Here is a 13,862-nt window from a genome sequence, read left to right on the forward strand (position 1 = left end):
TTTTATCATTTTCTATATTATACAACACAATTTTCAAAACATTTATAGGTACTCTTTTTGAGCAACTTATAAACATTTAAAATACATTTTTTTCTATAAATTACGATAAAAAAAAATACTTACTAAGTCGAAAATATTAAAAATTTAATACAAAATCATAGTATGGAAACTTATATATAAGTTTTCTCATATTTTTATAAAAAAAAAATTGAAAATATAGAGGTAATCACAATTTTTTTTTATAAATATTTATTTAATGTTCAATTTTTACAATTTGCTGTAATAGGTACTAGATAATATTAAAATAAAATATTTTTATAAAAATGTCATGAAATAATATGCTTATTGCTTATAGATATAGGCTGATAGACAATCCATTCAAAGTTATTTTTCGTATACAATGATTGAGTGGTATATCATTTATTAGACTTTAAATCACCCATTAAGTGATCCAATCGACACATTATATAGTACACAGTAAATAGCGGTACGCATTTACCTTACTTTTTATATTCAACGTTCTTACCTCACTATAATTGATTTATTTTAACAAAATTAAAAGCAAATCAAATTTTAAATTATTTTTAATATTTTATGCTTTTAATATTTGGAAATGAAAATTGTACTGTGTAAACATTGAACATTGGCTTAATATTATACTTCATTTTTTATGGTAAAAGTGTACAATAAATTCTCCACCACCAAACTCTTTTTATCTAAAATTCAAATAATAATAATCTATAAATAATAAACTATTTCTTTAATATTAAATTTGTATAATATGCATAGAGATGATAAGAAAAATATTCTGCTTGGATGCTTGTAAAGAAAGAAGCTATTTAAAATGTAGTTTTTGAATCAGTATGTTTATTCGTAGAATGATACTAAGTACTTGTACCTACTTATACTTTTTTAAACCAAAATTATACAGGGTGATTTTTTTATCAAACAACACTCATTATTTCCAAAATTATTCATTTATTTTTTTGAAAATATTTTTTTACATAGTTTCTAACTGTTAAAAAACAACGTTTTTATAAAAAAAATTATATTTTTAAATATTTTTTATCCTTATAATTTTTTAAGTTTTTTACTTTTTTGAATGACAACATAGATTTTTAATTTCATATTACAAAGCAGAATAATTTTCTGAGTAATTCGATACATAAAAATCAAATTTAGGATGAGTAGTTTATGAGTTATACGTATTTAAAGTTTAGTTGCGCGGAGTGGAGTGGTACGGGGTTACCCCGCAAAATGTTTGTCCACTACTCCGCTTGTCAAACTTTGAATAAGTATAACTCATAAACTACTCACCCTAAATTCGATTTTTATGTATCAAAATATTCAAAAAATTATTCTGCTTTGGAATATGAAATTAAAAATCTATGTTGTCATTCAAAAAAGTAAAAAACTTAAAAAAATATAAGGATAAAAAATATTTAAAAATATAATTTTTTATAAAAACGTTGTTTTTTAACAATTAGAAACTATGTAAAAAATATTTTCAAAAAAATGAATACTTCTGGGAATAATGAGTGTTGTTTGATAAAAGAATCACTCTGTATAATATCTATTTATTATAAATTGTACATTTTTTATCTATATTTTCTTATTATTCTCGTACCTATATAATAAAAGAAACTTAATAGAAACTTACTATAATTTATAATGTATAATAAAACTTGCCAACTTAGATATACAATTTACAGAATACACTAAAATGATATATCACATTATCTACTTGAAATCTCCCTCAAAGTTTAAATAAATACATTTTTATTGTTCCAAAGGGTAATGACAGGCAGAAAAAATATAAATTTTTTTAAAATAAATGAAAAATAATAAAATGAAATAAAACTGTTCATATAACAAATCTATACTGTATTCATTAGGAAGTGTAAAATTGTTTAGTTGGAAAATTTAAAACAATTTGTTTCATAATTTGTAATAAGTAACAAAAAAATACTTTGTAAATCTATAAATCATCACAACGATTGATGATTGACTATGTTTAAAACATAGAGTTACTAAACTATATGTATAAAAAAACGTTTATCCTCAACCTTGAGTTGTTTTTTATATTATATACTACAGAAAAAAAGTTCAAGACTTCAAGATCCACTAACTAATAAATGCAATAAATATTTTCATAAAAAAAAAATCAATATTCCTTAATAATTTAAGTGAGTTAATAATCAAACTCGCTAATTCACGTAATTTTTTGTGAATTTTTTAATGGTGTAGAATTGAATACAATTTTATAATGTAATATTTTCAATCACAAGCACGTGTAATATCGAAAAACAACGTCTTCATCCAAGTTTGAATCCGTAAAAAGCAAGCTTAACCCTTATAAATGTTGACTATTATCCAAGCTTACCGTGTTAAGATAGCAGTGGTCTTAAGCATATATACAGGTACATACTGACTCAAAACATTCTTACTCAAAGCCCAATATATATTATACAGGGATGCCGTGTATTTTTATTTCGCGGTGTATTGTTGTGTTTTCCCTCAATAATCTCCTTTACTCGCTAGGTCTTAGGCAGAATTTAGGCGTCTGCACTAGAAAATAAAATGTGACGCCGAGTGGTAAGTACTGTTGTCTATATAACAATACACTTATACATTATGCTCAATGCTGAATACAACTTTAATTTTATTTTCTTCATATTGCTATATGAAGAACATTTTATATTTAAATTTTTTCAATATTTTAAATTTCAATGCAAACAAATGTATAGTACAGTACTTACTCGTATATGTACCTATTTTTAAATTATAATTTAATAAAATCTGTCAAAAAATGTATTGTTTTAACAAACAATCATATTATATACAGAAATCTTTTTTTTTTTTTTACAAAATAATAGTATAATATACCCACAACCCATATGTTTCCTAAATAATTGAACTACTTTATCATCATTTTTACAGCTTACTCATTGGTTCAACCAAAAAATATCGTAAATTATACGTCTTAATAAAATTTCTTAGATATATTAATCTATTTAATATACACTATTATTGTTATGTTTTGATCGAGTGTAGTGATAGAACACTTTCTTATTTATATATACCTATTTCCTATTATAATACGTGGAATGTGCCTATAGAAAATAAATGAGTTTTTTCTATATTATATACAGTTGTGAATTGGTATCAACATCATGTGAGTCTATATACATCAATGTGTATTATGCCTATTAGTGTTAGTATATGGTGGTATATATTATATATTATATAAATACTACCTAAATATGTTTTTACTCCGATTATACTGAGATATATTTTGTTATAATTTTATAAAATAAATATGGAAACATCACATTATACTAACTTTTATTAACCAAACATGCATGTTCGTGAAAAACTGCTAAACGCGAAACCATCCAGAATGGTGGAGGGTTTTTTTAATCGTAAATCAGATAAGACATTTCATATTTGCCCCAGGTAACAGGTACACAACAATATTTATATTTTATTGCAATGTTTGTAGATGCCCGTTTTTTTTCTTTAAAGAACCCATAACTAAAAAGTAGCTTGACAATTTACTTCCGACTGTTAAGCCCGACTCGCAATCCCACCGGAAATGTAACATCCTCGTTCGTATATATTATATAACGCTTTATATCTACGCTTCGGTCGTAAACCTCGGTTACACGGGGTGAAACGTTTAATCGCATCTGCAGGTATGTATACCGAGTGCTTCGCAGATGGTTTATTACTTTGGTATTGCCTTTCTGTGGTACGAAATAATGTTGCAAAAAATCCACGTTTGGGTAAGAAAAAAAACAATAACGACCACCAGAAAAACAAATGGTTTATTTAAATAATTTAAAAAATATTCACAACTCTCATAGTAGATTGACTTGATATAAAAAAAGACTATAAGAGTATACACTGAGCGACGAGATAACCAAGCCAACTATTATTATGAAATCTGAGTTATCAATATTTTAACTGGGTCTATGTATATAATATGGTCTGACCACATTTTTTATACAAATACTCGTACATAGCGAGATTTTGATGTCTTTAACTAAAACATTATAAATATAACATCTAACACCAAACCAGCCACTACTGATATATTATAGGTCCACTTTTTTGATAAATATGGTTTTTTAAACTTTTTTCGTTATTATCAATGCATATTGTTATAATATGTAAACGTATTTGTGTTTGTGTGTTTTATTCTTTTACAGGCACCGTTTGCATACCCTTGAACCATCTTTGCAACGACAACGGAAGAGGTCACCTGAAAGTGCCGGCGGCTCATTGGAGGCAGGCGAAAAAACACGGCATCGACAGCAGTGTTGGCGAAATGAGCAGCACCAGCTTTAGCAACGCTGTGACGGGAGTAACAATAGCCATGGCGAGTACGTCGACCTGCAACGAAAACAGTATCAACTGCAACGAGGACAGCTTGAAAACCTGTCTAGGAAAAAATGCAAATTCCGCATCCTGACGACAATCGTCGCAAAAGGACGAATGGAACAACGATTTCCATCATCGTCGATCGTTGGCGACCGATGTTACTACTCCGAGGAGTACTGTGACACAGCAGATTTGGATTTAACGACCGGGTTAAAGATGCGAAATTCCTCAGTATCACTTGGATAATACTTTGCGAATGCAATTATCGTATTATAATTTATAAATTGAAATTTACGTGTTTGTGTGTATGTGTGTGTTTATGTGTGTGTGTGGTGTGTGTGTGTGTGTGTGTGTGTCCGAGTGTGTTTGTAATGTTTGTAAAACATCAGTGGCACCAATTTCCTAATAATTATTATAGAGATATATAGTAACTTACAGCCACTCAAAAAGTACTGAAACCGATTCATCTCTCACACTATATCCCTTCAGATAAAGTCAAATCAATTTCTTAGTATACTAAACTAATATTAGAGGACTGTCTTGGCCAAATTTCAAACGAAATTGCAACTGCAATCATTATGTACCTATTATGCATCTAAGGCCACTGATACAAAATATCGAATTTGTACAATTACGCTTGGACACTCGCAATTTAATTATATTATATTATAAAATGTATTATTATAACATAATATATTGTTCGCACTTCAGTAAATTAGTACATCATGTAAGAAAATAGCACTAAAATATTCAAATCGTCTTTTCCATCAGCATGCTCCATTTATAGTCAACAATAAATCCTTAATAAAATAATATGTTTAGTATACTCTCGTCTCAACCACCGTTCTGAAAAGATAATCTAAATTTTGATCTCATTATAAATATTAATATTGGTAGTTATTGTGCTCACGCAATTGTATTGCTATATATATCAGTACAACAATTATTTAAACGTTTCAAAAATGAATTAAAACCAATATTTAACTATAAAACAAAATTTTTTTCACTACCCGATTCGGTATTGTTTAAATCAATTTAGGTATTCAATTCCTAGTAGGATTTAACATATTTGTCTTAATTGCGATTTTCTCGTATTGTGATATTTTTTCTACTTGAATTAACTCTTTAGACCATAATATTTAATAAAAATACAGTATCTTCAATGTAAATATTTTTTTTCATCTCATACCATCATTAGGAGAAAAATAATTTAAAAAAAAAATGTTATTCACAGTGAGTCGTGGGTATACTAAATAATTTCTTTATCTTAATCATACTATAATAAACTAAGAGAAGTATACCAAACAAGAAATAATGTTTAGACTTTCCAGAATATGTTTAATTAAATGTCTTTTAATAAATCTAACCTTGATATTTTTTTTTCTTAAGTAAGACATATAACTCTTTAAACTTTAATCTAATTTAATTTAGTTTAGCATTGTTATTTTTTACTGTACAAAGAGCAAAAAAGAACAGAAAATACAATTTTTTATTAATCAAATAACCAATAGTCAATAGCAAAGATTAATTTTAAATATTTATAATAATTATTAGGTACTATCATATCTATTTATTTTTATTAATTGTTTAATCAATAATTTATTTTATTTATTATTTATAAACTAAAAATGTACAGCATATTATTATCATATTATGACGTATTTAAGCGAGCATCTTTCTTAATTATAGCAAGCAATGAACTTTATAACTTTATACAGCAAAACTAAAATCCAATCGATCGCTTTAAGTGAAAGATTTTTTAAAACGTTACGAAAACTCATTTACTTACTACTATGATAAAAATCATTACCATGTACTTAATATTATTGGATGTACTTAACAATATTCAGGTAAATATTGATGTACAGTAATTTAACAAAATCTTCGGTTTAACGCGCAACGTATGGACGTTAAGTAAAGGTAATTTATACATTTGCTTTCATTTTCTTTTTTTCTTTTTTGGACAACTACCTGCGAGAAAGCTTATAAAATACCCGAATCACCGCCGCCATCGCCGCTCATCCTACGAATACCGCTTATAATTTAATAATATGTACCTACGTGCGCATCCGTATATAAGGATTACGTGTGATTTTAATCCATTACACAAACCCTCCGTGCGAGTCGTTGATGCTGTGTAAACGGATTCAAAGTCCTCGTTTCGCGGCTAATTCCTAGTCCGTTCGATAAAACTTGGTCGTTTCGAAATAGCGCTCTAGGAAATCACGTTCTATCTATATTCTATACCTATACGAAATTTCAATGTACAATTTATTAGCATGTGTCCAACTTTATAAATATCTATCAATTTTTTTATTTACTTATTTTTCATATTTACTTAGGAACAACGACATTTTGACAAAGAATTTAAACACAAATTTATACAACTACAAATGGGAAAAATATCAATAAAACTCAATTGTTACATTTTCTTTGGATTTTCGTTATATGAATTGACCACATTTTATTTTGTCATTATATCACTAGTATCATGCTATTATTATACAAAAGTTACACTTCATTCTATCATAATCGTATTATTATCGAAATGTTAACGTAAGTACCTACTCGTTTGATGGTGGACGGACACTAGAATGTAATTTTAATGTTTTACCACAAAAATTAGTCTAGTTCAAGGACCTGCAAATGATGTATGGCCTATGTTAATTGCGAATAATTTATAACAACATTATCAATAATAAATTGAATTGTTTCTTTTAATGAATTAGCATTATAATTCATCAAAAACGTATTGTTGCAGACTTAAATTAATTAAAAATATGTATTTTTAAATTAAAGGTTAACGGTATTGTATTTTTGATATATTATGTTATATTTTATAAACAATCACCATTTCAATTAATACATATTATTTCATAACTACATATATATTATGTAATATTTATAATATGTATACCTAACATATATCCTCTTCTTGTGTGCAACTTTTTGTATGTATTCGTAAGTACAATATGGCAATCTAATTCTATGTTAAATTCGTATAAATATATCAAAAGTATTAAGTTTGACAAATCAAAATACATACATCTTTATATCAATCATAAAAAATTACATTCATAAATAATGGTACATGATTATGTCAAGTTAGCCCAGTTTTCACTACTATAATTTAAACAAAATTAGCTTTCCTTTAAAGATATAAGACTCATCATCATTGTATTAAATATAGCATCCTTTCATCGTTACATACCTATTAAATTTAGAATATCTTTTAGCTTAATAATTATTATGTATCTTATATTTTATGTAAAAATTTTATTTTTTACTTTTTTAAAACTAAATATAGCATATTAAAGGTTACACAAATACAAAAAAAAAAATAATAAAAAAAAAACGTGATAAAGTGTGTGAAAATGTGTTAAAAAAATGAATTCGCGCAGATAAATATATAGGTATATATAGAAAAATTACAATAACTAAAACAAAAATCATAAATTATTACACAACATCTAAAAACAAAATAAAATAACAATACAATTTGTATGTGTACTGGTATAAAATAAACAGTCATGAAAATATATTTATAAGTTTTACTCAAAATAAATAAATCAGTTAGGTAACAATTATTATAATATTTATTTTGTATAATTTTAAATTAAAAAATAATATATGATGTTACGCAGCAAAAAGAGCAGGGATCCATATTAGTAATAATAATCCTACGTGTAGTAGAAATGAACTTGGGAACGGGTATTACACTGTTGTCACTGTGTAACTTTTGAAATTAATGTCGGGTGATAAAGTATGTAATTCAATTTTACTTTATAACATAGTATGTATTTAAAAAATAAATAACACTTAGATACGTCTGCTTCCTGTCATTGTATCATTTATAAGCCTCTTAGTGACGGGACTATAATTGTAAAGTAAATGAAGAATATTTAATAAAGGCGTACGTCATACAAGCATCCAACTAATCTTAAACATGTTCGCTCTAACCAAATACAATTTCTTGATCAAATATGACATAACTGTATTCAAGGAAAGTACCTACATACTAAAATAACTTAAACTTACCATATTGCACAATAAAGCACTTTTATAATGCTTTAAATTCCTCGTCAACCTCGTAACAAAATTCTGAACTTTTAAAGCTACAAAAGTAACAACTTACCAATTCAGTATAATGTCCAGTATTAAGAGTACACGATTAAATTTAAAACCATGGTAGCAAGTTCAATTATTATACAAATATAGAAGTATTTAGCAATGTCTATTAAAATAAAGCTAATAAATTTTATCATGTTTTAATTATTTTGGAGTAAATATTATCAATAAATAAATGAATGTTTTACTATAACTATAAATACAGTATAGGTACTCTATATTAAAGAATATAGGTAGATACTACGTTATTGCGTTTCCAGCTATAATTAACATAATATTATGAAATAATCTTCTACAGCTAAAGATTATTAAATAAAGTTTACCTTATTTAATGTTGTATAGTACAGGTTTGTGACGCAATAATCATAATAATATTAATTTATTTTTAATATTATTAAGCTTCGGCAAAACCATTAGCTGTTGGATTTTTATTTTGTTACTTTAAGGTTAGGTAATAATATGGTAGTTTTTTCGAAAACGTGTTCTCGTGCATGGGACATGACTTCGTAGTAAAGTGAAGAACCCAAATGACTAACAATCCAATCCAAGAGAGAGTTAGTAATGTCGGACAATGCTAGACCTTATGACCATTCAGTAACTTCAACACTACACCCCAATAACATTATATTATATTGGTAAAATAACTTTGAACATGAAGTAACTACATTTTTCTTTATCATTATGCAGGATGCAATACGTCATATTATATGAATGTAAGTACGTATATTGTTTCCTTATTAGTAATTCATAAACTACATAAAAATAACTGTGACTGCATTATTGATTTGAGCAATTGAGAGAGTGGATCGTGTCACATTGAACTAGCAATAATTTAAATAAATATAATTTACTGACAAAAAAATAAAGTTAAAATATTTGTGAGAATTTTATTTTGCTAAGTTGTGACTGTTTTACTCATATTAAAATAAAGCACACTTTTTTAATATGTAGACAGTATGAAGAGTCTAGATATTAGAGAATTTTCTACAGTTTGTGAACCCCCAATAATTTTGTTTTAATTGCACTTTTGTATATTTTAGGAATCCTTCATATTTGCTGATTCACTGCCTAACCATTGTTGTCTCAACCTTCCACGTGGTAGTTTCTCGAATAAGTTTTTCTTTTAGGTCATATTAGATTTAACTTTTATTTTCTATTATTGTTATAATATTAGTACCTACCTATAATATACCTAAATATTCAATACATTTTAAAGCACACAGCTACCACTTAAGTGTACATTATCACAATAATACATAATACAATAATACACAATAATACTACTATATTATTCAATATTGTATTACCTTATCATTTTCTGATGTATTAAATTCACTGCAATAATATTAAAATGATTTTCCAAAAGGTATCTAACGAAAATCTCAACTAATTTTAAAACGGTGATATAAGCACCTAACTTTGAAACTAACACGCTATATACAACCCGAACCGGTAACTTCAAATTATACTATATTATTTTAAAATATCTTCTTGAATGATGGATCGGAGAAAAATAATATGTTACTCTTATTTTTCACAAAAGCGACGAAATCCAACAACGGTAAATGGTACCTGCATAATATAATAACATAATATAATAGCGTGCATTGCGAAACATATGTCACCGATTCACCAGAATACGTGAAGTCCTTATTTTTATTGTTTTTTTTTCTCGTATTCGATGACCATTCAAAATATTAAATTACTAGTGTGCTATAGTATACACACATACACACACACACACACACACACATGACACATACATAAATGTATACAAAAGAAATTAATGAGTAATGACGTTATATTTACCGTCACTGACTTAAACTGATCTAGGCAAATATTTCAGGTACCATATGTATATAAAATAATACAATAAAGTCGCTTCCACCGATGGAAGACATAAGCGCCAAAATTAAATATAAAAAAAAAGTCGTGTCGTACGATAGCTCCAAAATCCTAGGTAACCGTGTAAAAAAAGATGGATTAAAAAATCATCCGATTTATTAATATTATATTTATTTTTAGTGTAAGTATATCATACTAATATCGATTATTGACAATTTTAAATATTTTATTTTTTTCACCTTTGGCGCTGATGTCATAGAGCCGCTTACGCTTTCCCAAAATTTTAAATATAGCCTTTTGGGGCACATATTATATTAATGAAAAAATGCATACGAAAAATACACGGTAAAACATACCAAATAAATTTCGACTAACCCACAACTTAATCATCTCCCTATGTATAAAATTGTACATTATACAGTGCAAATCGACAAAACGCGTATAAACACATTAAATTTTTACATATAGGTACGTGATATCTATAATATATTTATTATATTTAGCGTTTCGTTGTATCAGTGTGCTTACATATTTTCCCTGGTGGATGGTTGCATACGCGCACAAAACGTTGTCCTCTGCTTACCGATTTATGACTTAAGTCCAAAAATCCCCGCGTAACCTTAATTGTGCCAAAATACATATTGCATTATTGCCATGATACTATACGTTCCTAAACACTGTTATTTAATCATAGATAATATACATTTTAATATTAAGTACCTATATTTAATCTATGAGAATAATATTGTGTGTAAAACTTTTATTATTACGCATTATTTATATTGTTGTTATTGTTGTTGTTGTTGTTGTTTTTTTTTTTTTTGTTGTTGTTGTTGTTATTGTGGATGATGTTTTTGCTACACAACAGAACAGAATAATATAGAAACACGAAGTTTTTAAGCAATAAAAGTTGTATAATATCACATTATGTATACCTACAGACTACACTAATCCATGAATAACTTGGTTTTATTTATTTTTCAAAATTAATATTGAATACTTCAAAATAAAATATCATTATTACGATATATATTGTATATATTTAAAATTGTTGTTAACCGTAACTAAAACATAGTACGTATCCTTTAATAATATTATTGTTCCATTTAATTATTTAGCTCAAATGCCACTTTAATTAGTTACTTGCATTGAACCTTTGTCATTACACAGAGACTTAACTCATTCCAATGTAAATTAACTACTAAAAAAAAAAAATCGGTAACAATGAATCATTGAAGCCAGTAATTATTTTGAACATATTATATTATTAATATAATTATTATGTATTAGTATAAGATATTAAGTACGAGTAGATAATATTATTATAGTTAATAACTTAATACGGCTCGCATCTATTCGAAAATATAATTCTATCAATAACACTTGCTACAGATATTTTCGATATATATTTTATGTAAATTATATTATTCATCCGTACCTACTCCAATAATTTTTAGTTACCATATGTGATTGTTTTTAATTGTACCTATTCAATTTAAGGCTATGAAATATTATATTATGTGTGTGTGTATTTATGTGTTTATGTGTGTGTGTGTTTTTTTTTAATAAATGCTTTTAACTGTAAAATATAATTGTCTGTTTATTTATTTATTATTATTTTTCCCCATAAGGCAGTTATAATCATCATCCTCCAGTGGGTATATAATACGCTCTACCACCAAACCTATATGTAAAAGGCGAAATAAATACAGAAAAGTACAACTATGAATGTAAAAATAATATAAGCAGAACTATAAAAAAAATAAATAAATAACAATAATAACGATAATACATTTACAAAAACAACGACAAAGGTGGGAATACGGCTTCAAGCCATTTAAATATGCAAAACAAGTGTATTGCAGTTGGTGCTTGGATTAAAATTTGAATTTAAAAATAAACATAATAGGCCTCGAGAGGCCAAAAATCATCTCACAAAAACGAGTGAATTTCGATATGTGTGTGACTATAAGTGATATTTTTAAGTTAACAACATTCTACTTATAACCAATAAAGATTAATATTATTTAACTTTTATAGTCTTATCAATTATTTTATATTAAAAATATTAAATATGTTTCATTCATGAATAATTTAGTAGGTATAATATTATATAAATTTTTTTTTTCAATTACTTTTAGACGCGTTAAGTATCTTATAAATATTTTTAAAACAATTTTTTCAGTCCTAAATATTATATACTATACTACTATTTGAACTCTATTTATTTGTATTTTAAATAGGTCTGTATTTTTATCAAACAAAATAAAATATTATTGTTTTCAGATTAACTTTATATGATATTATTTAAATACAAATGTATACAATTTTAAATAGAAGTATTCATTTTATGCAAATAAATTATTACATAGCTATATAAGTTTAAATTAGTTTATATTATATAAAAAAAAAATATTATACAATGTTTATAATTTAAATTTTATAAAAAGGCCTATAATAATATAATATTCCATCTAAAGAAGAAATAATATGATCAGGTAAAGTTAAGCATAACTAAATTAATTTAAAGAAATTCAGATGTGTACCTACATTGCTTCAAAATATTTATTATATTATACTAGTAAATATGCCTCTGGCTAGTAAAATAAACCGTTGGAAATTAAAAAGCTCACTTATAGAAAAATTATTTATCATTATTTTTTTATTTTTTCATTAATTATTTTATAAAAATTAATATTTAAACGTTTTTACGTTGACATCAACTAGATAAATATAGTTTTAAAATTTCAATTTTTGTTTTCATATCTTTCATTAAAATGGTATTTTAAAATAATACTCAAGTATTACCTATTTCCATCATTCATTGCTTTTAAAATTTTCTAGATTTATTACAACTTAATATTATGTTTAACTGTAATATACATTTTTAATTAACTTATAATAACACAGATAATGTTCTTAACTTTAAGTTAAATAATAGGTCAATTAACTCTATTACTTAAGTCAACAATATATTATGGTTGGTTTTTCTGAATTCAAATTTGATACGTTAAGCATAGATCAAAGAGATAAAACAAATAATACGATTTCAACCTTATAAGGTTTATGCAAAAGTTATAACTCATGGTATAAAAAAACTATACATACATTTTTTATATAATCTAATGTTCTATAAATTAATTTTTTTCAGCTATGTGATTTCATCTATTACGTAATGTGTCGCTACTTTTGAATATTTATTAATAATGATCCATTATTCTGTAATAAAGTAATAGAAATAAGAGTAGATAAACAAGCAATATTAAGTACCATGATTTTGTATTTTACTAAATTATAATAAGGAGTAATACAAACAGGTATCTAAGTACTCGTATATTATTTTGTATTTTCAAAATTTTTGCTATGAACATGAAGAAGTTGTATGAAAAATACTTTTATTTTGTATTAGGAATATTTATTTAAATAAATGAGTAAAGTAGGTATTTAGGATATTTTTTAGAGTAAACATTTTTGCTAATATATGTAACTTTTAGAATGACTGGAAA

The 13,862-nt window shown here is 25.7% G+C and overlaps 1 protein-coding gene across 1 annotated transcript in view; it reads left to right on the forward strand.

The window, feature by feature from the left end:
- LOC114121671 (tachykinin-like peptides receptor 99D) overlaps positions 1-12,351 on the forward strand; it is a 186,990-nt gene extending 174,639 nt beyond the window's left edge. The window contains exon 8 of the mRNA XM_050204506.1: positions 4,212-12,351. Coding sequence (XP_050060463.1) covers positions 4,212-4,474 — 263 coding nt within the window. The 3' untranslated portion in view covers positions 4,475-12,351. The remainder of the gene's footprint in view (positions 1-4,211) is intronic.
- Positions 12,352-13,862: the final 1,511 nt, after the last annotated feature.

Source organism: Aphis gossypii, chromosome 1, assembly GCF_020184175.1.
Source record: "Aphis gossypii isolate Hap1 chromosome 1, ASM2018417v2, whole genome shotgun sequence".
Classification (NCBI taxonomy): domain Eukaryota; kingdom Metazoa; phylum Arthropoda; class Insecta; order Hemiptera; family Aphididae; genus Aphis; species Aphis gossypii.